This window comes from Epinephelus lanceolatus, chromosome 21, assembly GCF_041903045.1.
Source record: "Epinephelus lanceolatus isolate andai-2023 chromosome 21, ASM4190304v1, whole genome shotgun sequence".
In the NCBI taxonomy this organism is placed as follows: Eukaryota; Metazoa; Chordata; class Actinopteri; order Perciformes; family Serranidae; genus Epinephelus; species Epinephelus lanceolatus.
In genome coordinates, this window is record NC_135754.1 from 9,546,881 (window position 1) to 9,571,829 (window position 24,949).

The 24,949-nt window shown below is 42.7% G+C and overlaps 1 protein-coding gene across 3 annotated transcripts in view; it reads left to right on the top strand.

Annotated features, from left to right (window-relative positions):
• The window catches only part of itgb4 (integrin, beta 4), a 30,169-nt gene that overhangs the window by 2,077 nt on the left and 3,143 nt on the right, over positions 1 to 24,949 (top strand). The window contains exons 1-39 of one of the 3 annotated variants that reach the window (XM_033611519.2): positions 2,227 to 2,613; positions 5,191 to 5,273; positions 5,572 to 5,654; positions 5,902 to 6,003; positions 6,148 to 6,352; positions 6,448 to 6,544; positions 6,663 to 6,834; positions 7,097 to 7,357; positions 7,480 to 7,569; positions 7,710 to 7,829; positions 9,696 to 9,863; positions 9,973 to 10,049; positions 10,191 to 10,399; positions 11,603 to 11,706; positions 11,787 to 11,882; positions 12,082 to 12,214; positions 12,416 to 12,541; positions 13,182 to 13,300; positions 13,388 to 13,421; positions 13,528 to 13,722; positions 14,675 to 14,778; positions 14,873 to 14,931; positions 15,100 to 15,123; positions 15,235 to 15,383; positions 16,084 to 16,263; positions 16,438 to 16,586; positions 16,880 to 17,087; positions 17,191 to 17,508; positions 17,648 to 17,820; positions 17,931 to 18,111; positions 18,456 to 18,593; positions 18,682 to 18,864; positions 18,960 to 19,088; positions 22,754 to 22,921; positions 23,006 to 23,155; positions 23,569 to 23,703; positions 23,898 to 24,047; positions 24,456 to 24,644; positions 24,762 to 24,917. In XM_033611519.2, coding sequence (XP_033467410.2) covers positions 5,198 to 5,273; positions 5,572 to 5,654; positions 5,902 to 6,003; positions 6,148 to 6,352; positions 6,448 to 6,544; positions 6,663 to 6,834; positions 7,097 to 7,357; positions 7,480 to 7,569; positions 7,710 to 7,829; positions 9,696 to 9,863; positions 9,973 to 10,049; positions 10,191 to 10,399; positions 11,603 to 11,706; positions 11,787 to 11,882; positions 12,082 to 12,214; positions 12,416 to 12,541; positions 13,182 to 13,300; positions 13,388 to 13,421; positions 13,528 to 13,722; positions 14,675 to 14,778; positions 14,873 to 14,931; positions 15,100 to 15,123; positions 15,235 to 15,383; positions 16,084 to 16,263; positions 16,438 to 16,586; positions 16,880 to 17,087; positions 17,191 to 17,508; positions 17,648 to 17,820; positions 17,931 to 18,111; positions 18,456 to 18,593; positions 18,682 to 18,864; positions 18,960 to 19,088; positions 22,754 to 22,921; positions 23,006 to 23,155; positions 23,569 to 23,703; positions 23,898 to 24,047; positions 24,456 to 24,644; positions 24,762 to 24,917 — 5,410 coding nt within the window. In that variant the 5' untranslated portion in view covers positions 2,227 to 2,613; positions 5,191 to 5,197. Of the gene's footprint in view, positions 1 to 2,226; positions 2,614 to 5,190; positions 5,274 to 5,571; positions 5,655 to 5,901; positions 6,004 to 6,147; positions 6,353 to 6,447; positions 6,545 to 6,662; positions 6,835 to 7,096; positions 7,358 to 7,479; positions 7,570 to 7,709; positions 7,830 to 9,695; positions 9,864 to 9,972; positions 10,050 to 10,190; positions 10,400 to 11,602; positions 11,707 to 11,786; positions 11,883 to 12,081; positions 12,215 to 12,415; positions 12,542 to 13,181; positions 13,301 to 13,387; positions 13,422 to 13,527; positions 13,723 to 14,674; positions 14,779 to 14,872; positions 14,932 to 15,099; positions 15,124 to 15,234; positions 15,384 to 16,083; positions 16,264 to 16,437; positions 16,587 to 16,879; positions 17,088 to 17,190; positions 17,509 to 17,647; positions 17,821 to 17,930; positions 18,112 to 18,455; positions 18,594 to 18,681; positions 18,865 to 18,959; positions 19,089 to 22,753; positions 22,922 to 23,005; positions 23,156 to 23,568; positions 23,704 to 23,897; positions 24,048 to 24,455; positions 24,645 to 24,761; positions 24,918 to 24,949 lie in introns of those variants that run through there. The other 2 variants (XM_033611517.2, XM_033611520.2) reach the window with 2 other exon arrangements.

Here is a 24,949-nt window from a genome sequence, read left to right on the forward strand (position 1 = left end):
CTGTTTAGACTGGCATCACTGCCAAAGTGTCAGCCAAGAAAGCCAGGTGGGGGGGGGGGGTGGGGGGGGGTGTTTCTGCAGGGTTTTTGTTCCCCTCGAAAGAAGTTAGTCATTGTATCAAACCAGATCTGGTTGCTAGGAGCGTGACTGCGTATGTCCCTGTTCAGATTGCCCAGTGTGGTATGTACAGTGAAGAGAAAAGGGCTGTTTTCTCCTCTGAGTCATGTTAACTCCTAGAATCCCAGATCTGTGTCACAGGTTCACCATGATCTGAGTCTGTGTGAGTCCAGTCATAAGGTATGTGATAGGGCGTAGTGCAGCCACAGTGATTGAGAATAACCTTTAACACCAGATGTGTGGTCTGCTGGAGAAAAGAGTAGAGAACTTTCCAGAGAAATTAAGCAATATCGCAACCACTGACAGACTCTGGAACTCCTACTACTTTCCTCAAGATTGCAACAAATTTATCTAATAAAAAATGATTAAGGTTACAGTTACAGGAAAAGGTGAGATTAAAAAAGCTGATTACCTACAGGAAGCAGTGTGAAACAAATTTAAATCAGTCTGATCATTTAATGGTTATAACCTGTGTCTCTGTGTCCACTGGTATATATAATCAATGCACTGAACCAATTTATTACCAGTCTGATACTTCTGGTGATTGATGAAGAAATGTACATCTGTGTATCATCTGCATAACTATGAGTAACAGCCCTAACAAGTCGAGAAAATGTAACTGAGTGTCAAGAAGGCCAGAATATCTTTGCAGTACACTCATACTGTGGATGTATCCACGAGGTTTCACAAGAGCAGTTATCAATGCCAGGGGGAAACCACAAATGATTCACCAACAAAACTCTGTTGAGACAAATGTGATTGAGAAGAAAGAATGTTGGTTTTAGGCTTATTTTGTAACATTTCTCATGCTATACATGCTAAACATTTAATGTGTGTATCACATCAACTGAATTTTTATACCACGTGTGTTTCCAGCTACATGTTTTAATGCACATTTTCAATTTATGCGTAAAAAAACCCCTGACTGGTAACATCAAAAATTCCTTGTGTCATGAGTTTGACTGGTGCGCTTTTGATCACGTCATCTCATTGCACCCTCTTCTGCAGTGACCCCTCCTTGAACAATTGGCGCCACCTGCGACTTATCTCGATGAGCTTACCCCTAATAATTGCATAACAATAGTGGATGGAAAAGGGCATAAATGTGCATTTTCTTTTGCCGATTTTGTAAATTTCGGTAAAATTTGCAGTACATATGGATGGAAACAACACATTCTCACTCCGACCTTGTCACATATTGACGTGCTTGGTCATGGACTTTCCACGTCCACATACGATGTGTAAGCTGCCCTGAGTGCGTTGGTTGTTGACAAACTGTTCCTTTAACTACAGTGGTGACAAAACGCTCATTTCATTTATAACATAATAGTCTTTTTGGAAAGCTTTTTTAATGAGTTGGTTTGTAAGGCAATGACAAATGACCTGTTCCATTGTAAAGGATGAAGAACTTGTTGCACTCTAAATGGTGAGAGGATATTTAAACCCATGGATCTTTAGTTGTAGAAAGGTCTCAGCAATCTGGTCCATTCTAGCTTTGTAAGCTCCTTTGTAAAAGGCTGTAGAAACACAATTAAACACAGTGAACACTGGGATTGAGTGTCAGGGTCACTGTGCCATGCTGGTCTGTCTGTTCAGGAATGCTGATTCCCAATTTGGCACTCCACATCTTCTACAGAGTGAAGGAAGTGGCTTTACCTCCGGAAAAAGGATAAAATTTATGTGGCAATCATAATATTCATATTAAAGATTTGTCAAGTAGAAAATGTGCCCGTTAGTATGAGCACACGATTGTGTAAACACAGGAGTCACAAAGCCGTTTCCCATAGCCTGCAGGCACTGTTCTGCTCTGTGCGCCACTCCCAAGAGCCTGGGAGGAGGCCATGGAAGGAGGGGCCAGCCTTCCCACTCTCATGCCCACACAGGTGAACTCCTGTTGGGGTGGAATGCAGCAGGGAGGGGGCCTTGACACACAGAGGTGTGGAGCTTTTAACTTCTAACAGGGTGGGGAAGAGATAGAGCCACAGGAAGGGAGTTAACCCTCTCCGTCACAGCTGCTCACCTGGAGAAGGAAGGGAGAGTGTGTGTGTGAGTGTGTGGGTGTGGGTGTGCGTGTGCGCAGAAGCTAAAGGAGGGATCAAGTCACAGCACACACAGTCATATTCACTCAGTTGCTCTGAGTCTCACTGTCCTATCTCTCTCCCGTACACACTTAACAACTCTTGCACACACGCGGAGACACACACTCGATTCAGCTGAGTTTAAGGGCAAATCAGTCAATATTTTACTAGACCAGACTGTACAGGAAGGCAGAAACAAGAAGACAGACAAGAAAATCTTGAGGTCTGTCCGTCTTTTCTTTTTGAAACTTTGAACTTGGACACACGGACTTGGAGAAGAAGTTGTTTTTTCTTTTCAGAGGTGGATACAAACTTTTCCTAAACTCTTTGGGTCAAAAAAGCAACAAGGAATTAGCTTTTTTTTTTCTTATTTATTGTTGGACTTTTGGACTTGGACTGGGCGAGAGCGCAATAAGAGGTTTGTTTGATCAGTAATCTCTTTGTATCCAGTCATACATTTCCTAAGTGCTCCATTGTTTCCAATGCCCTTCACCTTAAATGTGTCCGTCTCAGCCTCTCAGAATTTACTCATTATTCTGCTGGTTTATATTTAAGCAAGGTGGCTGTAAAGTGTGTGTTGTGTAACTGTATATCTCACCATGTGGCTTTAGAATTGCAAGACTGAGCTCTGGACAGATTTAGCTTAGAACTTATTTTCCCTGGAATCTTTTTTTTTATTCTTTTCTGCATTGTTGCCCACATCAAAGCACAGACTACAATGCAACGCAGGTGAAAAAACCTAGACCAGAGCAAACAGTAGAGAAACAGTGTTTATATAAGCAAGTTTGCAGCCGTGTACTGACTTAGACGTAATGTCTTGAGGCTTGGAATTTCCAGGTGTGTGTTGTTGTGATTTAGCTTACTTCAAAGCCAGGTCCCTGAGCATGACCCCTACACCTGTTCCTAAAGACCCACACCCCTAATGGATGATGTCATGGCAGGGGTCAGCTCCACCACCCAGTGGTTATATGTTCACCTGACAGGCATGTTGTTGTCTGTATGGACAAGGACTATAGCTTTGAACTCAGCAAAAATGTCCCCTCTTTTTGTGCCACGGAGTCATTCAGACCCAAAGAAAAGCAGCATGAATGACTCAGTTCTATTTTCTGTCTCTTTGAAACTGTAATTTGTGTCTCCCAGCTTATTGTCAGTGTCATAAACGCCTGCGTGCCTATGGTTTTGTCTGAGAAGGAGGGAAAACACAAAGTGCTTTTTCTCTTCACAGCTCATGTTCCGTGACTGATGGTCAGGTTTGGAAGATAGGAGCTGGTCTGTTCTGTTTTTTTCCCCTGACACATCTCGGCCACTGATTTATGTGACACCGCATTGCATGAACTCACACACACAAGCACACACACACACACCTGTACTCAGCTCAAGTTCACAGCAAGGTGCTAAGGTGCCTTTCCCATGTGTTTTCAGGCTGTGTTTTTAACTCGGGCAGGTCATTCTCTCGCCTCAAGGAGAAATTCCTTCTTGGAGTTGTGAGTCTTCAGAGCACAAATCCTCATTTTTTTGTGCACTGTGGCGGCACATATTCTGTTATCTGCCCACTGAGACAATTACTGAGACATTTCGGGCCACATAGTGCCCTTTGTTCACTCGCCACCTCCCGTCTTTGGCGGAGATAATTTCTGAAGCTTCCTGTCTATTAGATTGTTCTCTATCCGAGATTCCAGCATGAAATTATGAAGTGGTTTATCGTGGAGAGTCTGCACAGCATGCTGCCTGGAATATTTCCAGGTCCCACCCTGTATTGGTCCCTTCCTGTTGTGATCCTCTATCATATTTTATCATGCCTCAACACGCTCTTTGGTCTCTATCTGAAATTAGCTATATGAGAAAAGCAGATGGTACACCAATTTAAAACAGGATGAAATGCACTGGCCACCTGTATCCAGATATAAAGGGCATGGTCATATTATAATTTGAAAATGGGACCCCCTCCACACCCGAAAAACACAACAAATATCTAGACATTTTATTTTCCCAGGTTTTGAAATGTTTATCTTTAAAATGTATGCTTCCATCCAAATATGATGGAAGTAAATGGATTTTCAGAGGCCCCATTGCTGCGTGATCAATGGACCTTAATGACAACAGTTTTCAAATTGACTCTTTCTTTTGCTGAAAGTAGCTTAAAGAAATCTGTTGACAGCGTTTTCAACAAACAGCTGAATTTCCATTTACCTCCATTGTTTTGGGGTGTAGGCAGAAATCTCAAAAAATATCTCCAAAGTTCAGCTAAGGTAGTATAGGATATTATTTATTATCAGTTACAGTGACCCATAAAGGAATGAAAATACAAGTTTTTTTGCCTTAACAAATACTTTATCATTGAAACTTCAAATAATTTTTTAATGGAACGATGTTCCTTTTGAAGGAAAACAAAATTTAGATGAGATTCTCTGTTTGTTTGTCATTGATTTTTCAATACTGCAGATAAGCAAATGTACACGGTGCAATAACTGTCAATTTTCATACCACAGTTTACCATAAAACCAGTTCACCGCCTCAACCCTAACTTGAGCACTAAAACTATCCACATGGCTAGATACCGCGAGAAGTAACTGAGAATTACATGCTGTACATAATATGGGTAAACAGACCCTTCAAAATGTTATGTTGGTCACTAACTATGTCCACACTGAGGTAAAGAAGGAGAATGATTCAGTTATTGTTGAAAAAGGCTGATTGTCGTGTTATTTTCTGAAAATACAGAGTGTCTCTCAGGCATCATCGCTCTCAGTAAGCAGCTCTTTTCACAAACTGAGGTGAAGGTAAGAGGGGTGTTTGGGCCTGTTCCCTTTCTCCAGGGCTTGGCTGAGGGAAAGTACAGGTGGTTCAAGTTACACCTTAGTCTGCAGAGACATCAATCACCAGAAAGAAAAGTCTTTCTCTCTGCCTTTTTTCCCTCTTTCTCTCTGTAACAGTGGATTTTAGTTGTACCGTACATGTGCATATATGAATGTATTTGTTTGTGTTTCTCTTGCAGGAAGGAGATGGGGAGATGGACGTTACATCTGTCAGTGGGACTCGGGCTACTAGCCGTCCTGTTGAACTGCTATTGTGCTGAAGGTGAGGAAAGTATAAGTCATAACTCATCATTTATTTCCCTACAAGGAATGTATTGACCATTTAATTGTGTATGCAAATAGTAGCCTCTATCGCCATTATGGAGCCGTTGCTTTCAGCACTGGTTATATTTAAAACACTACTGGTAGAAATAAGATGTGCCAAAGTCTGTTTAGTATTACCACAGGTATTAGAGCTATGCTTCATGGGTTTGAGTCTTACTTTGTTGCCTCTCTGTGACTCTGACTCTTCCTGACACTCTCTCCTCCCGATCTCCCTCTGCTCTCCCCCTCCCCTACAGCCAACTACTGCTTCGATGCCAGGGACGAGAACTGTTCAGTATGCCTGCAGTCTGGGAAGGACTGTGCCTACTGCTCTGAGGAGGTGAGAGCAGGCGTATTGGATTCAAATCTGTCAATCCAGAGATAAAACTTTAGGGCTGTTGCATTTCTTGGAGAGAAACGCTGCCCTTTTTTAGCATACTTAATTAGTATTTTGAGTGTTTGATGGTAGCTATGTACTTTGCCCTGGTGCTAATGTCCTAAAATTCTAGAGGTTTTGTGTTTTAACATTTTCTGCAAGTTATTGTCAAAGAAGCAGAACTCCCTAATCAAACTTCCTGTTTGCTTAGACCTTTATTGGCCCTCGCTGTGACCTGCACCAGAATATAATTGCCCATGGCTGCAGTTCTGCGGCTATTATCACAGCTGCAGGTTATATGAAGATAGAAAAAGTAAGTTTTCATCACTCTCATTTCTCTTCCAATCATTCCACCGTTTTAAGTCTTAAATGTTTGTTGTTTTAATCCAAAAACAATGAAATTATAACTTTCCCCCTGTTTTTTGCTCCTTTCTTTATTGCCCTGCTCACTGCTCAGAGTCAATCAATCAACACAGCGCTTGCGCATTCTCAAGTGTCTCCACAGCAGCTGAGAATGAAGCTTCTGCCAGGAGAGGAGAAGCTGCTGGATGTGGAAGTGTTTGCGCCAACCAAAGGCCCTCTGGACCTTTATATTCTTATGGACTTCTCCAACTCCATGGCTGACGATTTGGACAACTTGAAGAGAATGGGCACAAAGCTGGGTGAGCATCTTTTCTTTTTTTTGGCAAAGCCAGTGTTGTGATGATTGTCGAGTAAGTTGATGCGGTGATACTGATGATCAATGTATTTCCTGTAGGTCAATTGGTTAAAGAATTGTCAAACGACCCCACCATTGGGTTTGGAAAGTTTGTGGACAAAGTGATCGAGCCCCAGACTGACATGAGACCTGAAAAGTAAGCGAGGCATGAATGCACTGAAGAGAGTTTAGCACATGCAAACAGTAGTTTAATCTAAATAAACAATTTTCTCTTTCTCTCTTCTATGTTCTCCATCCTCTCTCCACCTTGTCAGACTTAGAAAGCCTTGGCCCAACAGCGACCCTCCATTCTCTTTCCAAAATGTCATCAAGCTGACCCCCAACGTGCCGTTCTTCAACTCTGAGCTCCAAAACGAAACAATATCTGGCAACCTTGATGCTCCTGAGGGAGGTTTTGATGCCATATTACAGGCTGCAGTTTGTGGGGTTAGTCACAATTCTAAATACGAAACAGATGTTGCTCTGCTTAAATTTAGGTGGCAGAAATAGACTTGTGACCAGACACCTGTGAGTTTAAATCCCAGGCACCAAAAATGACCCCCATATCTTTCTCAGAATAAAGACCTTTTAATTCTCTGTTAAACATCAACACGTATAAGTTTTGAAATGAAATGTTGAGTTCGTAAGCAATAATTTGCACTTTTGCTCAATGCAATACTTCCCCATTTTATTGTTATTCTTATTCTAGGATGAGATTGGCTGGCGTGACCTCGCAACGCATCTCCTGGTGTTCTCCACTGAGTCAGCCTTCCACTACGAATCTGACGGTGCTAACGTGCTGTCAGGCATCCTGAAGCGCAATGACGAGCTCTGCCACATCAAGGACGGCAAATATAAAAACGCTACAAATCAGGATTACCCTTCAATACCCACATTGGTCCGTGTGCTGGGCAAACACAATATCATTCCCATCTTTGCTGTCACCAACCACTCCTACACCTACTACAAGGTTTGTGGGCTTTAGTCGTTCAGCTTTCATCGATGTTATCTTCTGAAAACATGGTGTCAAGTGTAGGGTCAGAGTTTAGGTGATGGATCTACTGTTTGTGTTGTGTGTCCTCCTCTGTGTAGAAACTGCAAACGTATTTCCCCATTGCTGAGGTCGGTCTGCTGCAAGAAGACTCATCCAATATCCTGCAGGTCATGGAGGCTGCCTTCAAGGTAAAACTTCACCTTCTCTGAAAGTTGCCAGGTGCTAGAGGATGTTTTTTGTCTTTTTGCAATTGCTGGCACTCTGTAGACAATTTAGTCAACCAGCTGTGGAAACTTCTTTTTACTGAATGTCTAATATGTCCTTACAGAGTATCCGTTCTAAGATGAGCATCCGTACAGAGGACAAGCCCAAGGCTTTCGAGGCACAGTACTTGTCCAATGGAGTCTATTCAGATTTCAAGGACTTTAATCTCGACCCTGGATCAATAGTAAGAAGAAAAACAAGATGGAAACATCTTGTAAAACACAGAAACATACATGGATTTAGAAGATCACATTTTTTAAGCTGATAGTCCTTACTTAGATAGATCATTTGTGCTGACAACCAGTATATTAATTCTTGTAATTCCTTAAATATATTTTTTATTGGCAATACTAGGATTTTCAGGATGAGAATTACAACTCTGTGCATTTTACTCCCTATTTCTGTCCATTATGCATTCATATCGGAAAAGGAAAGATAATAAATAATGAAATAAGTTAAAAAATGAGGCAAATCCTACATCACAGCACAGTTTCCATTTCCTCTCTTCATCCTCTTATTCATCCACAACTATTACACAACAACCATCTCTGTTATCACATCATATCCATTATAAAAAATATCCTCTTACAGTACTGCAACATTTATCTAAGGCACGCTTTAATCAGTTACACAGGAAAAATAAAAGTTATTCTAATCATTAACCAAAAAAGAGGCTATCTCACCAAACCGATCAAACGGAAATCTAACAAAAACAAAAAGCAAATACCTCAAGTACATCCTGGCATTGTAAGCATCTATAGATTTGTACTATCTCTCCTTCTCACTCTACTAAATATGTAAACATTATCAGGTACAACTGCTCTAAAATAGTGTTGAATTCAGAGAAATGTAGAATGCAAATTGAATGTTTCCTCTAATTTAGTCATTTTGATTCCAGGGATTCAGTCTATCACCAAAATTTGAATACTTGTCTATAACCCTGTTTACACAGAGCTGTATTACATGGAGAACTCTGGTGATTTATAATTACTGAGGAGGTCGTCTGTGGCTTACAAATTTAAGATGTCCGTAATTTGTTAGGTAAAAATTCCAGCACAAATTACCCACCACATTTCGCCAAACTCAGAAGTCAAGGGATAATATTAGTCCAGTGTGACATCTCTGTAATTTGGGGTCATATTTAGGTTTTTTTGTACCTCTGCATCAGTGATAGCACAGCCAGAGGCATTATGTTTTCAGGTTATCTGTCCATCTATCCATCTGTCAGTCTGTCTGTCCGTATGTCCTTCTGTCCCTCTGTCCCATTCATGTAAATGCCTTATCCTAAGAACATGTAGAGCAAATTTATTTTCAAATTTGGCACAAACCTCCCTTTCTATTCAAATAATAAACTGACAAGATTTCGATGGTCAAATGTCAAAGGTCGTTGCAACTTCAAAAAACATGTTTAAGGCAATAACTTGACCAAATTTTTACACAGATTTCTAATAGGTTAAAATGATGGAGTGAAGACATTTTATATCCAAAAAGTCACAGGTTAACTTCACTGTAACATCATAATGTTCTGCAGAAACACTTTTGTGGTTGTTATTCAATGATACTGAATTGGTGACTATTATCTTGGATGTCCACCTTGAAACTGTGCTTATTGTGTGGATGTTCTGTGTTGATGTGTGTGAAGCATCCATGTTTTAGAATTTAGAATAGCTTCTTTGCAGCAGTTTCGATATTTGAAGCATTGTTAACTGTCATGGCTACATATGAGTCTGAACAGACATGGATGTAAACTGTAACTTGACTGGTTCGCAGAAGCATACAACCGTGAGGCAGTAACTCTGGTTTATTTCTGGTTTTTACATTGCCACCATCAAATGAGTTATTAGTTTACACAAATTGCTGGGCAATTATGACTAAAATTGTTTTGTTTTTTATGTCAGCTTTTACAGGCTATTTGTTTTTTGTCATGAAGTCCAATATTGTCGTAATTTGTTGGTCTAACCCTGTTAATGTTAGGACTCATGCAGCTAAATGCGAAGTGTGCACACGTGCCCTAACACTGTGTTTGTGTGTGTGTGTGTGCGGTCTCCAGGGGAAATTCAAGATGCTGGTCAAAGCCCAGCGAATGATTGATGAGCAGCCTGTCTGTCAGAGGACTAAAGAAGAAAAAGAGGGGACAATGAGAGTAAAACCTACAACCTTTAACGCTGCCCTCAACATTAAGGCCTCAGTTCTGTGTCCAACCTGCGAATGCGAGCAGGTAGACGCATGGTTTAACATCAAAGTGCACAAAAAGCTGAGATGAAGTCATTTCCTCACACGTTGTTATGATATATTCATCCTAATGTCTCTTTTATCTTTTTCTCCAGTTCGTCACCCCAAAGGCACCCAGGTGTTATGGCAACGGAGACCTGGTGTGTGGGAGGTGTGAGTGCTATGATGACTGGTGAGACTTTCATTATTAATTCTTAAAAAGAATAATAAAACACTATATTGTCACCTGGGTTATAGCTCCTCAACCAACTGCTGGACTGCTCCAGGTTCAATTTGTTTGTTTTTCTCTTTGTTTTTTCCGTGTCTTCTTCAGGGTGGGTACATTCTGTAACTGCTCAGCGAGTACTTCGTCTAATGACAACAGCCAGTGTATAGGTCCGGGCATGAAGGAGCCTTGCTCAGGCCGTGGGGACTGCCTGGTGTGTGGAACCTGTGTGTGCCATAACCCAGAACAGTTTGAAGGACCTTACTGTCAGTACGACAAGACTCAGTGTCCAAGATTTGGAGGCTTCCTCTGCAATGGTAAGAAAAAAAAAATCACCCTACTAAACATAGAGCTGCCAGTGTTTTGTTTAAAGCTCCAGTGTGTAGGATTTAGGGGGATATATTGGCAGACATGGAATATAACATAACAAGTATGTTTTCTTTTGTGCATAATCTCCTGAAAATCAGAATCGTGTTTTCGTTACCTCAGAATGAGCCGTTTATATCTGCATAGGGAGCGGGTCCTCATCCACAGACATAGCCATGTTGCCCTGCCACGTTCCTACAGTAGCCCAAAACAGACAAACCAAACACTGGCTCTAGATAGGGCCATAACCTGTTGGGCCTGTTGACCACTGTAGTTAGAAGCCCCACTGCCACAAGAGCGTCAGAAAAATGCTGTTTTTTTTAAAGTGAAACAACTTTATTCAGTGTTTATACTGGTTTTAATCACCGGCTGCATTTGTTGTGGAGAGGAAGAGACTTCTGCAAATAATTTGTCTCACGGTAAAAACCTCCTTAACATCTGGATCTTAAGTTATCCACAAAAAAATGTGAGCACACAATAGCAGGTGCTGGATTAGCAGCCCATCTCCAGCCCATGTCAAACAGCATCGGAGAAACACTAATTTGTAATGTGTCCTCTCATTCATTTTTTCCCTAAACATCTTTAAACTAATCACCAGGTGACACGTTGGTAATTTGATAAGCAATATAACTTTACCAATCAGTGTCAAGTTTAAAAACTGTTCAAATAAAGTTTGAATCATGCAGCTTTGTTTTTTATATTTATACCTCCATGCTGGCAATAGCCTAAGCCAGAGACTTTATGTTTTAAGGTTTTCCCTCTGTCCTTTTGTCTGTACATCTGTATGCCCTTCTATCCCATTCTGATGCGCTATCTCAAAAACGCCTTGAGGGAATTCCTTCAAAATTTGGCACAAACATCCACTTGGACTCAATGATGACCTTTGGAGTCAAAGGTCAAGGTCACTGTGGCCTCAGTTTTTTTGCGATGATGTAAGACAGCATGTGCTAATTATTACATATTTTCACACAAATGTCTAATAGAATAAAAGGTTGAAGTAATGACATTTTATATCAAAAAGATCAAAGGTCAACTTCAATGTCACATTGAAGATGTTCTTGAGGTCAACTCCAATGTGACAAACACACACGAACACACACACACCCACAACTTAGTGTGGCAATAACACAGGCAAATCTTTCTTCTCTGATCAGAACGTGGCTCTTGCGTTATGGGTCAGTGTGCGTGCACTTCGGGCTGGGAGGGAGATGCCTGCGAGTGTCCCAAGAGCAACCTGACCTGTCTGGATAATAATGGCGTGAGTAGACCCAACAGTTTTTGTTTGTACATTACGTTATCATGTCAGTAGGTGCCTGACTGTGTCTGTATCTTTACCAGGGTGTCTGCAACGGGCGAGGTAAATGCTTGTGTGGCCGCTGTCAGTGTCCCGACTCTGGTATCGAAATGACTGCAACCTGTGAGTCAAATTTCCAGGTGTGTAGATGTAATGTTTAAATCTATGTATTAATGACTCGCCACTATATACTATATGTCAACTGCAACATAATTTCTATTCATGTTTTTGCTTTTTCAACTGCACAGAGTGCCTTATATCATACCCAATAATGTTTATAATACCGTCTTGCCCGACCCCCTTTTGATGTGTATGTGGGCATGTGTGTGTCCTACCTAGGCCCAGTTGGGCGTGTGCGAGGCTACGAGGAGTTGCGTCCAGTGTTGGGCCTGGAAGACAGGAGAGAAGAAAGATCCAGAAGAGTGTAAAAAGTGTCCCTTCAAATTTAAATTTGTGGATGAACTCAAAGAAGGTAAACACATCTAAGAGGAGCGAAATGACTGTCACTGCTGAATATTCAATTATTCAGATACTCTCTGCACACCCACATCCATAATCTTCCTTTAGGTTATAATGATGATGATTATGACGATGATGCCTCTTTGACACTATAGCAGTAATGCCTAAAATACTTGATGACAGTTTATATGTGCGTCTGTGTATGTGTTTTCAGAGAGCAAGGTGCTTGATTCGTGCAGTTTCCGTGACGAGGATGATGACTGTACGTACCAATACACTGTCGAAAACTCTGCAGATCGCAATGTCAAAGATTTGGAGGTCCAGGTGCTCGAAAAGAAAGGTGAGCTGCATGTTAGATATGCATCACATATGCTCTGTGCTGTCATTTCAGCAACTCATGTATCACTTATGAAAACACATTCCTGTTGTAATTTTGTGTTTTGGAAGGTGCTTTCTCTTAACCCATTTATTTCCATTGCATTGGTGGTGGAGGATAGATATCTTAGAGGGATAGTTCATGCCAAAATCAAGTAGTGCTATTTATAAATCTAGATGGTTTTAGTGTGAGTCGCTGAGTGTTGGAAAAATCAGCTGTAGAGGCCTGCCTTCTCTCCAACATAATGAAACTAGATGGCACTCAACTTGTGGTGCTCAAAGCGCCAAAAAAATACATTTGAAAAACTCAATGTGTCCTTCCAGAAATCATGACCGGGTTACTTAAGATAATCCATGAACCTTGTTGTGAGCAGTTTCATGTAGGAACTATTTTCTCTAAATTAAAACTAAAACTATACGCATGGCCAGACACTGGCAACTGCTCGCTGTCTGCAAAGACTGGAACTGTCTGAAAGTAGCTAACTGGAAATAGCGCTATGACTAAGAACAGGAGTAAAGATGTGAGCCAGTAAAACCTCTGGCAGCACTGTTCTATGTGTATGTTGAGTTTCTAACTTTTTCTAATTTTTGTGGCGAATCTTTAGATTGTCCTGCTGCTAGCCTTCTGTGGTTGCTCCCACTCCTCTTGTTCCTCTTATTACTGCTGGCACTCCTGCTGCTCTGCTGTTGGAAATTCTGCCCCTGCTGCAAAACCTGCTGTCAGGTATAAACACTCACATTTACACCTCATAAATAATGAATATGTTTAAGGCTCAGTGGAAATAATGACCTCTGTCTTCTCTTGACACAGAGCTGTCTTGCCCTGCTGCCTTGCTGTAATAGAGGTGAGGCTTTTGTCATATTACATGTAATAGTTATTGATTGAAATGCCTCATCCTACCACCTGGGAACATGTTGAATTTGAGTCGCCTTGTGTTGCATTCTCTCCAGGTCGCAAGGTTGGCTTCAAGGAAGATGAGTATTTGCTCCGCCAGTCTCTGCTCACCTCAGACCACCTGGACACACCAATGGTAAGGACCGGCCCACCCAAAGGAACCGATGTGGTTCGCTGGAAGGTCACGGATAATGTACACCGACCACCAAATCACCCTCAGGCTCTGATTAAACCCAACCCTAAAGAGACAAGTAAGTGATCAAAAGTTTAAGCAACCGCAATATAGTGACCTACTGCATGTTAAGCTGAAGAAGTTAGGGGTAAGGCTGTCAGTGAGAGCACTGAAGTCAGCAGCAGCAAAACAGGCTGCAATATAACCATATTGGGCATGTTGGTACCATCAGTTTATGTCCGCTGAAAGTGTTTGATTTTGTCACTGACAGGCTCTGATTATTATTCTAAGCGTCTGACAATATCATGGAAAGGATGCCTAAAGAGATAGATCTCACAGGGTAAGGATCCCATGCTTTTTGTTCAATCATAAACAGCACTGCAATCGCTTTCGCCAAGTCCACCAGACTCCATTTAAATAAACAGTCATTTATGATTGTAAAACACACTGCTTTTAAAGTTGACGAAAACAAAATAAAATTCACAGAAACCATCTCGGTTCGTCTGTTCACTGTTCCAACACTCACCAGCTCTGGTTTGGTTGAAATAAACCCTTAATTTACCCAGTCTGATATGAAGATATGCTGCATCCATACACGGTAAAATTACTGTTTATTGAAATGGAGTCTGGTGGCTTTGGCAGTGGTAGTTTGGAGGCTATTTTTGGTTCAACTTAAAGGATCTTGCTCCTTTACAAACAGGTCTATCTCTGTAGGGATCTTTTCCATACCATTGTCAGACACTTCGAATAACAATCTGAGCCTGTCAGTGTCAAAATACAAACACTTCAAGTGGATGTAAATAAACGGTGCGTACATGCCTCAAGTGGTAACATTGCAGCCTGTTTCGCCACTGCCAGCCTGCAGCAGTCTTGCTCAATACAGGACCAATGTCATTTCCATTAGTCACTGAGACATAAAATGTGGGGAAATAGGGTTCAGGTTGAAAAGTAGACATTTCCCTTTAAGTGATGAAAGTTACAACTCTAACCTCTGTTTGCTTTCTTTTCATTGTTGCTCTTACTCTTTGTAGTCCAGTTCCCGATCTCCCTCCGACTCAACAGGTTGTTCTCCGAGAACCTGTCTCGCCCCGAATCCAGAGACGCTGAACAGCTCCGCAAGGACGTGTCCGATAACGTGAGTGTGTTTTTGTTGAACAGCGGGCACATTAACACATCTGTATATCAATGATGACTCTATCACTGAGTACTGTATATGTTCTGTCATCCAGCTAAATGAGCTGTACAAGCAGATTCCTGGCGCCCAGAAGGTGCAAAAAACTGCATTCAGGTAAGATGTGTTAAACTACATTATGTTACATACATTTATGTTCCTTAATTGTTTTTGCACTGCATTCAGTGGTTATTTTAAGATACAGTATTCTTAATATTCTCTGAATTAAAACTAATTAGGAAATGATGTGTCTGTTCTCTCACTTACTTGTTTTGGTTCTTGCAGAATGCAGAGAAATGCCGGAAAAAGGTAACATTTGGATTAATACAATACAATACGAGACTACACCAGAGTTTATTGTCTTTTGAAGAACCCTAAATCATGCATGTCTAATTTCTGTGCCCCTCCTGCGCTCTTCAGGCAGGACTACACCATCATGGACACTGTCTTAGCTGCTCCCCGCAGTAGCTACCCTGATATTGTCAAACTCACTGAGAAAAATGTCCAGTCTGGAAACGTTCGTGATCTCAAAGTGGTGCCCGGCTATTACACTGTGGCCACAGACAGAGGTGATTGTATTTTTGTGTGTGGATGAAAGTAAAATTCTGTACAGTTTGTAGCAATGTTAATATAATCACTTCCTCATCTTTACTGAAGCTTGTATTATCTCACACCCAGTCACCAGGTTAAATATTGGCACTGTACACTTCCACAAACCATGGATATGTTATATTTCTAAATTTCATATATAGCCAATTTGTAACTCTACATGTGTTTATGTTTCAACAACACCGTGGTTAATGTGTGGTTAGTTTTAGGCACAAAACACACTTAAATGTGAAACTGAAAAATAATGTTTTGGCGTAAAGTACCTGCTTTTGTCACGACAACCGCTGGAAATGCTGCAGTGTCTTGCTGAAAAACACCCAGTTTTGGTGCCACAGTCGCAGCTAGAATTGACCCAGTTTCAATGTTGGTCTCAAACATTGACCTGCAGTGGTCTGCAGCTTGGTAGCCGTCTTACCTGGGTTACATATTATTTGCCATTACACTATCCACAATCCCTTTCCCCTCCCAGTGACAAAGCCAGCTCATATACATGTAATCAGAACTATGTCACTGTAGAAATGTTGATATGCTGCGTATGAAATGTACAAATGTTACATATCTGTTTGCAGAAACATACACTATCAACATTTTCTTCTGCCGCCTGGGCTGATTATCAATCTTGCTATAAATCTTGCTGTCTTATCTTTTCCTCCTCTGCAGAGGCCATGGGAGCCATAGAGTTCCAAGAGGGCGTAGAGTCAGTAGACGTTCACGTGCCTCTCTTTGTCAAGGATGAAGATGATGACAAGAAGCAGCTACAGGTGGAGGCCCTAGATGTGCCACTGGGCATTGCTGAGATTGGAAAACGTTTGGTCAACATCACCATCATCAAAGAGCATGGTGAGAAACCTTAAGACTATAGATTTACACCTGAAAATCCAATTTGAGCTTTGTATGTAAACCTATTCACACAAAGAAAACTAGAAGATAGCTGATTGGAGATCCCATGACCTGAGAAAGTATATAATCTTAACTAATGGAGAGCTGGAATGGATTTTCCTTCCTCTTCCCCAGCCTCCAGTATCTTCACCTTCCTCCAGCCAGCCTACACCTACAGTAGGCAAGATGGAGTGGCTAACATCCCAATTAGCAGAGAGATCATAGACGATGGACGCACACAGGTCACGTACCGCACACGGGACCAAACTGCCAAGGATAAGAAGGTGAGCTGATGGCTTATGCACTGCCCCACATTTAGCCTGGTACCCCTATACCTACAAAAACATTTGGGGGTTGGTACCTATAGTTGATGTGGATTATGTTCTCACTTGTTTAAGAATGAAGTCCAAGACTTGAGCTTTAAAACATGTTGGCCTATTACTTCCACCCTGACTAAAATGGCTTTGGCATTTGTGAAGTGACAGGCTTTCAGAGGTTGTAGCCACTTTGTTAAAGTTCATAGGATATACATCTGCAGTAGGCTGTATTCCTAGCCTGTTCTTCTTCTGTGTTTTAGGACTATGTGGCTACGGAAGGAGACTTGACCTATGGTCCTGGTGAGACCCAGAAAATAGTGCCTGTTCGTCTGCTAGAGTTGTCCGAGAAAGATGGCCTCCTAGAGGACAAACAGGTCAAGCAGTTTGTCATGGATCTCAGTAACCCACGGCAGGGTGCCAAGCTGGGACGCTACCCGAGAACTGTTGTCACCATTGCAGACCAACCAGGTGAAATGATTAAAGAGGCTTTGCATCAATGTGTCTTACCCTTGCTCCCACCCAAATCACTGATCACTAATGTTTGTTCTTCCCATTATCTTATTTCATCCAGAGCCCAGTGTGATTATGTTCAAAAAGGGCACTCAGAACTTCACCACATCTGATCCAACCTACACCATCCCTGTGGTCCGCACTCGCAACCAGGACAGCCCTGCAACAGTGAAATGGCGCACCAAGAAGGCCCAGCGCTTTGAGTTGTCTGGCCCTCTAAAGTTCAGTCCAGGAGAGACAGAGAAGAACATAACAATCGACCCAAAGGCCCACCCTGGCCCAGTTCAGCCAGAGACCTTCCACTTAGAGCTGTTTGACCCAAGTAGCAACACTTCTATCGGAGAGAGGAAGACCACCCTTGTCAATGTCACTGATGGAGGTAAGGCACAGTGCAGAAACATGGAATTAAAGATAGCATGTAATAGCATATGTAGAGTTTTTGAAGTTGTGATGTTTTTTCCAGAGGTATTGTATCTGATAAATGGTTGTTTTATCCTTACTTCCTCCACTTCCTGCAGTTGCCAGACCTCCAGACATGGCCCAGTTGCAGCAGAAGGGTTTTGTAAGCCCGAAAGCCACCACCCCTGGTGGTTACCTTCTCTCCCCAACAAACCTTAAGGCCAAAGCAACTGGACCCAGAAACATCCGCCTCAACTGGGACCCAGTGTCTGGTAACCCCTTGGGGTACAAGGTACATCGAATCTACATGCTGAGAAGCTTCAACTTGAGTTAATAACCTTTGTTTACAAAAGGCACCGTGTTACTCAAATGCTGTATCTTTTGTTTCCTTGTTTGTTTAAGGTAAAGTATTGGATCTATGGCGACCCAGAGAAAGATGCCCAGGTCTTAGATGTGAAGACTCCTCAAGCTGAATTGACCGATCTGTATCCCTATTGTGACTATGAGATGCGAGTGTGTGGCTACAATGCAATGGGAGATGGCCACGATACAGACATTGTTAGCTGTCAAACACTGGAGGATGGTAATTACTGAGACCTCAGTTAACTGCTGTTCATGAAATGCTCTGCAGGAGATATCAGTAGATATAACTGGTTTAAACCGGATTGCACCATTAACACTTAAAGAGCGTCTTAGCTACAGTAGGAAAGACATTTACAATGTCTAAATCAGTTGCTAGGAAATATCCAACCCCCTCCACCTTACCAGACCACTACTGGTTTAACAACTCATCTCTACATAAGAATTAGATTGTGTTGTGCAACCTGTTTAAACTTAATGATGTATAAATCTCCTATTTGTAAACACTTTTGTTGTAACTAGGCTAAGTTTTAACTTACACACTACTTCTGCTCGGTTTTTCTCCAGTGCCTGGTGAACCTGGACGTCTGGCCTTCAACGTCATCAGTCCAACTGTCACTCAGCTCAGCTGGGCGGAGCCTGCAGAGACCAATGGCAACATTACCGCTTATGAGGTCATCTACACACCCATCGATGATGATATGAGTAAGAGACTGAGTCCAGCCTAATAATGAAAATACTTTACAAATATTTGCATCATGTGATTTTCATCATTTCCTAACTCTTCTCACAGAGCCAGTGGGTGCTGCTAAGAAAGTAAAGATTGACAACCCCAAGAAGCGAATGCTTTTGATTGAGAATCTCCAGGACGCCCAGACCTACCAGTACAAGGTCCGTGCCATGAACAGCGTAGGCTGGGGCCCATTCAGAGATGCTACCATCAATCTGGCATCACAGCCTGCCAGACCTCTGTCCAGTAAGTCAGGGGCAAACCTACCTCTAGAACACTTCAAGTCAATCTGTATTTACCTGAAAGGGGATTTATTTCCCTCTCTTTCCATCTGTCCCTAGTTCCCATCATTCCAGATATCCCTATTGTGGATGCAGAGGCTGGAGATGAGTATGACAGCTACCTGATGTACAGCAATGAGGTGCTGAAGTCCCCTGCAGGCTCCAAGACACCCAGCGTCTCTGGTGATGGTGGGTACTCAGAGCCAAAACCAAAAGCTTCTGATAACAGCTGACAGTGTAAACACATTGTGCTAGTGCTCTATTGTGATGTATTTTTGGCTCCCGAAAGATGGATGTGACTCCCAGACTTCAAGAGCCTGAGCTATCACTGTTGTATGGATCCAATTATTTCAGTCCACATTCTCAGTGCTCCCAGGCATCTTGCTTTGTTCTTGTAGCCAAGTGTTTAGCCTGAGTGTTTATGCAATATTTGCCATCCTTGCCCTGTCAGAAGTCCAGGGAATGAACAACGCTGCAAAATGTCAGTCATACCTGTGCTTAAAGAAATCACCCAACTTATGAGACTCCTCCTTTCTGGCTCTTTCTCCTTTTCTGGTCTTTCTTTATGACATTAAAATTCTTCCTCATTTTACAAGAGTTACATTAAGAGGGAGCTGGAAGAGTTGTAAAGCTCAGGGATGGCATCAATCTCATTTTTCCTGCAGGCAACGCCCCAGCCAGGCAGCAACAAAATGTGCTTCCAATACATCCCCAGATATCTGCAATAGTAGTGCTTTACGATCGCAAACCACAAGGCCTTCTCTCGAAATAAATCTGCTGTCACTCTCCTGCTTTCTGCAGCCATATTTTTGCTCTTAGTCAGTTTTCTCTGAAAGTGAATGCTGATGTTGCTCCTTGCCTCCGAATTGACTTCTGTGACATAAACCAACCTAAATATACTGTATAATGTAATCCCATATATGTGTTTGATAGCTTTTTTGTACAGTAATGTATCGTAAAACCAACCGTTGATACTTCTTCGCTACAAATCTATCCTTCGCCCTCTTGCTTCTCCCCTATGACCCTAAATACAAGGCTGGCAATATGTCAAGTTGGTGGGGTCCAACCTGGATCTCCGTAAGGTGTCATGGAAAAAGCGAGTGGACGTCATTCCCAGTCGGCTCAGCACAGACACAGAGACGAGCTCAGATGATGCCCCCCACCCCAGCTACGCCCAAACACTCCTGCCAGGTGAAGACCAATCCATCAGAGCCACAGATAAACAGACAGGCAGCCAGCATGCCAGCTATCATGCACGGCCAGTGAGGTGCCCAGCAAGGCAACCATCGTTTCTCTCTGCCTCCGTGATTTGATCCTGCCAGAAATATCAACATTTGTCTAATCATTCAGTTTCGGGCTTCAGTCCTTGTTCCCTTGCGCCTAGTTGGCACCTATCCCATCTATCCTCCCGCCACCTGCCCAGAGAGGAGCACTGGCATCAACTGCTCCGCCTCCAGTTGATGATCGGGGGCAGGCTTTTCCAGGTGCCTGTCTCTGTCTGTCCTCTCTCCATCCCACAGGGGAGGTAGTGATCTGGAGGCAGCTTGTCGGCTGTGTGTAAAGGCTTAGTTACTGTGCGGCTGTATGGAAATAATGGCTTCTTAATTAAGTACAGTCTCATCTCTGCAGGACAGTTTCCACAATGACACCTTTCCTTGCAGCTGTTAATTGTTTTTCCTTGCAGCTATATTTGATTGTATCTTCTGATGTGCCCTTTTAGATGCGAAGCACCCTATGAAACGGGTTTGTAAAAACATTTTTATACACTTTTAGAAGGCTTCAGACTGGTTCAGCCAGTCTTGGACCAGTTTTCCACGTGGCAAAGCAATAGCAGCAATTATTGAGATCTGTAGATGAAGACATGTCGAAATCGCCACCCACAGGCAAACAAGGAATTGAGTGTCAACAAGCGTATTTCTAGCAATACTGGGTGCATGGATCAAGGAATGACTGCCACTGTCTGTCAGTTGGTAAACCACTTTTGTGCTGGCTGAAAAACCAGGGTTCAAAATGCACTGTAGCTTTCAGAGAAGCCCTGTTTTTCAGGGTTGGCAGGGTACACTATACATGCACATGCATACATGAATGTGCCCGCCATCATGAGCATGCCTATGTGCACTGAATGCGCACCCGTACCCCCCAGATGGCCACAGCAGGGATAGACAGCATTGTTTTTATCAGACACATATTATTGGAAATTGTAATGTGCGAATAAACATGCACATTGACAGGTTCTTAACTATTAGCTGATTATTTCAGTAACCTAAATATACTGGAAAATACATAGTTATACCAAATAATAAATAACAGTTGCACCAAAAGTAAAATATTTTAGAGCTCGTGGTCTCCAGGGGATGAATCCTAATGACTCTGGTGATCTACTAACTTTTCCTATAGTGCCATCATGATGTTAACATGTTTAATGTCTCAACAGCTAATAGATGGATTGTCATTAAATTCAGAACAGATGGGGCGCCTTCTAGTTTACCTAGCAGAGCAGACGCCCCATGTACAAAGGCCTTGTCCTTGCCACAACGGCTGCGGGCTTGATTCCAACCTGCTGCCCTTTGCTGCATGTCGTCCCCCCTCTCTCTTCCCCTTCACTCTGGATCTTACCTGTCTAATAAAGGCAGAGTGCCAAAAAAATAGTCTTTGAAAATTCAGATATCGATGGCACCCAGAGGAAAATCACCTCCCTAACTTTTCATCTAGCACCACTACCAGGTCAAACAGTGAAATGTGTCAACATCTACCAGATTGATTGGCACAACACTTCAAAGTTTGTAGACTATTAATCCAAATTACTGTGGTAAAATGTCTTTACAAATACTGCATGAATTTCCAGTAAATGTGATAAAGCCTTAGAACTAATGACATTCCCATCAGCCTAAGCTCTGTGTTCAGAGCTAATCAGGCACTTTTAGTTCACTACCACATTCATATGATGGACAGGAATACTTGCTCAAATGTGTTTATACATTCTTAGTCATTAATTTAAATTACTTTTCCTTTCTAAACATCTGTGATGCACTAGAAGAAGTGAGTGTAAAGTTTTAATGATGTGGCTAAATAGTCACAGTTCTACTAAAAGAACAGAGTTGATCAGTTCAGCAGCTACAAAAAGAAAAAGTTTGCACTTGCTGCAGATGGCACGACTGATGGAAATCCAGAAGCCATTACGCTCCTTGTCGGTAGATGATGCACATCTGCCAGTCTAAACTGTTGATGTTATTCATGTAACCTGTAAGTGGCACAAGTAGAACTCGGGTGATATGTCCGAGACAAGCCCCCAAGAACAGCACTGGGCTTTGAAGTCAATTTGACACAGTGGCCAGTGGAATTATAACTCCTGGGTGCGTCACATGATGCCATGGGGCCCAAGAAGACTTTTTCCCCTAGACTTGCACTGTGAAAGGGACAGTGCGAGTATTGCAATGACCCGGAAATGGCTTGTTTCACTATCTAGAAGAACTGCACGATTAAATCATTTCATCCACATTCAAGTTAGTGGAGGGCTAAACTGGAAGTCTCTGTTACACTTGCTCGATGGGCCCAATGATGTGGAAAATCTGGGTAACTGTATAACCTGAGAGCAGATTTTTCTTATGCACCACTGAGCAACTTCCATAGAAATGAATGGGGCCCCACCTCCAACACTGTATCCAGTTCTCTTTATACATCCATGGTCTGAAACTGCTGGGGCTTCCTCTGTAAATTGGCCGGGCCTGGTTTTGGGTGCTTGACATCAATGGTACTTTGTTGTTCCAATCAAAGTCCGAATGCTTGAGTGCTGACTGCATATTTCCTATATTCTGTCTGCTGACAGTTCTGGCTCCTTTTTTGGTGTTTCACAGATTACATGATGAATGGGAAGTGGGACCAAAACTTCCTTTTCCCAGGAGGATCAGCGACACGCAACTTGTCCGCATCGTCATCTCCTATGTCCACTCTGAGTTCAAACTACAGAACGGGAGGCGGCTCCTATACCACAGAAACAACCACCACCTACCTGTCCGGACCAGGTTAGATGGACGGCAGTAATTACATCCAAAAATTTAGACAAGCTATTATTTGTCTGTATCCTTGATCTCTCTCTCTTCTTGTAGGAGGTGTTCGTAGACCTGACATGATGGGAGGAGGAGTACACACATCAGAGGTCATCATGAGGAAGCGCTCAGAGAACAGGGGTTACACAGATGAAAACATCCGGGACTCCATCGTCATGGGAGACGTGTCGGGCAAGTTCCCAGATCTAGGTAAGCTTTACATCTCAGCATGGGTTTGAATTTATTCTAAAGTTAATCTAAAAGGAATTAGCTTTGTCTTTCTGGATAAAGAAAGATGTTACTTTGGAGTGCAATATTTGAGATGCCTCGGCAGGTAAACTGTGAAAGTGCATGCGGCCGATGGCTTGGACATCTGTTAGCAGGGTTGGGGCTGTTGGCTGCACAGCAGGCTTATCCACACAGACTTTGCAGGAGCTATGCTGACTATCGCTGTTTTTCCCTCCCTCCCCTTGTCTCAACTTTGCTCTGTTTGTTTTATTTGACCTCTTTTTTACTTCACTCCCTACCTGTCCACCTCCCCCTCCTACTGGGCTACTTCCATCGTTTCTTTTTACTCCTTCCTCCTCCTCCTCCTTTGCCCCCCCTGCTCAATGCGCCTTCAGGTGGTTTCGGTTACACTGGGATGCAGAGCAGCTCTCAGAGCCAGTTCAGCTACAGCCTGTCTCAGGGTCCAAGGGCCAGGACCCAGTCTTCAGACGTCAATGAAGCCCTATATAATCTGGACAGGGTTCTCCAGGGTAAGTCTGTGGTGTGCAAGCATGAAGGCACTGGATGTGTTTGCTGGGTGTGACGCATAATGCCCCCCTCCTCAGTCATCTTTGTCCCCGCTTCTGTGATCTCACCTTCTGTTTTATGTGTTTTTGGTGGATTTTTCAGACCGTGCCACATGTTTTTAATTGATTTTCTGTTCTTTCACCCCACCACCCATCAGATGCTCGACTTTCTCCAGGTGTACCAGACACTCCCAGCAGACTTGTGTTTTCTGCTCTTGGTCCCACCGCCCTCAAAGTCAGCTGGCAGGAGCCTCACTGTGAGAAAGACATCCTGGGCTACTCTGTGCTCTACCAGCTGCTCAATGGAGGTAAATGAACCCTGCAAGGACCTTTTGTTTTCATCTTGTCTGTAATAAAGAACTTACATTTGGATACAATGTATATATGTCTTGGTATTACAGGCCAGAAATCAGTCAGACACAAATTAAGAAAAGAACATGATACATACATGTTCTCTGCACACTACACGTTAACTGATATAAGTTAAGTCTTGATTTTGGTGTTAATAGCTTCATTTTAAAGGAACACTTCACCCCCTAAAAGACCATTTAATTTAAATTACAGTTTTGTTGTTTCACAAATTAAACATAGCACGGGGTGAAGATTGATGTGAAGTGGTCATTTGGGGGGTTAAGTATTCCTTTAATCTTTTTAACTTGTTTTTTATATATTTAATTTTAATGCGGTTGCTGAACAACCTGTGTCCTCTCCTGTAGGTGAGATGAAGCGCATTAATGTGACGAACCCTGCAGAGAACTCTGTAATCATCCAGGACCTGCTGCCCAACCACTCCTACCTATTCAAGGTGAAGGCTCAGAGCCAGGAGGGCTGGGGCCCAGAGAGAGAGGGAGTCATCACCATCGAGTCCGCTGTCGACCCCAAGAGTCCCCTCAGCCCCATGCCAGGTGCTGATTCTGTAGAGATTTGTGTCATAGCTTCTTGGGATTAACCCACAGACACAAGTTATCAGAAGTAAAATGTCTCTCTTTTTATTCTGTTGGCCGTCTCGCCTTTCTCTGTAGGCTCACCCTTTACTCTGAGCACTCCCAGTGCCCCAGGCCCCCTGGTCTTCACCGCTCTGAGCCCTGATTCCCTGCAGCTCAGCTGGGAGAAACCTCGTAAACCCAACGGAGACATCCTGGGCTACGTGGTCACCTGCGAACAGCTGCATGGTGGAGGTGAGGCTTCAGGAAAGATGCTTTTTTTTTTT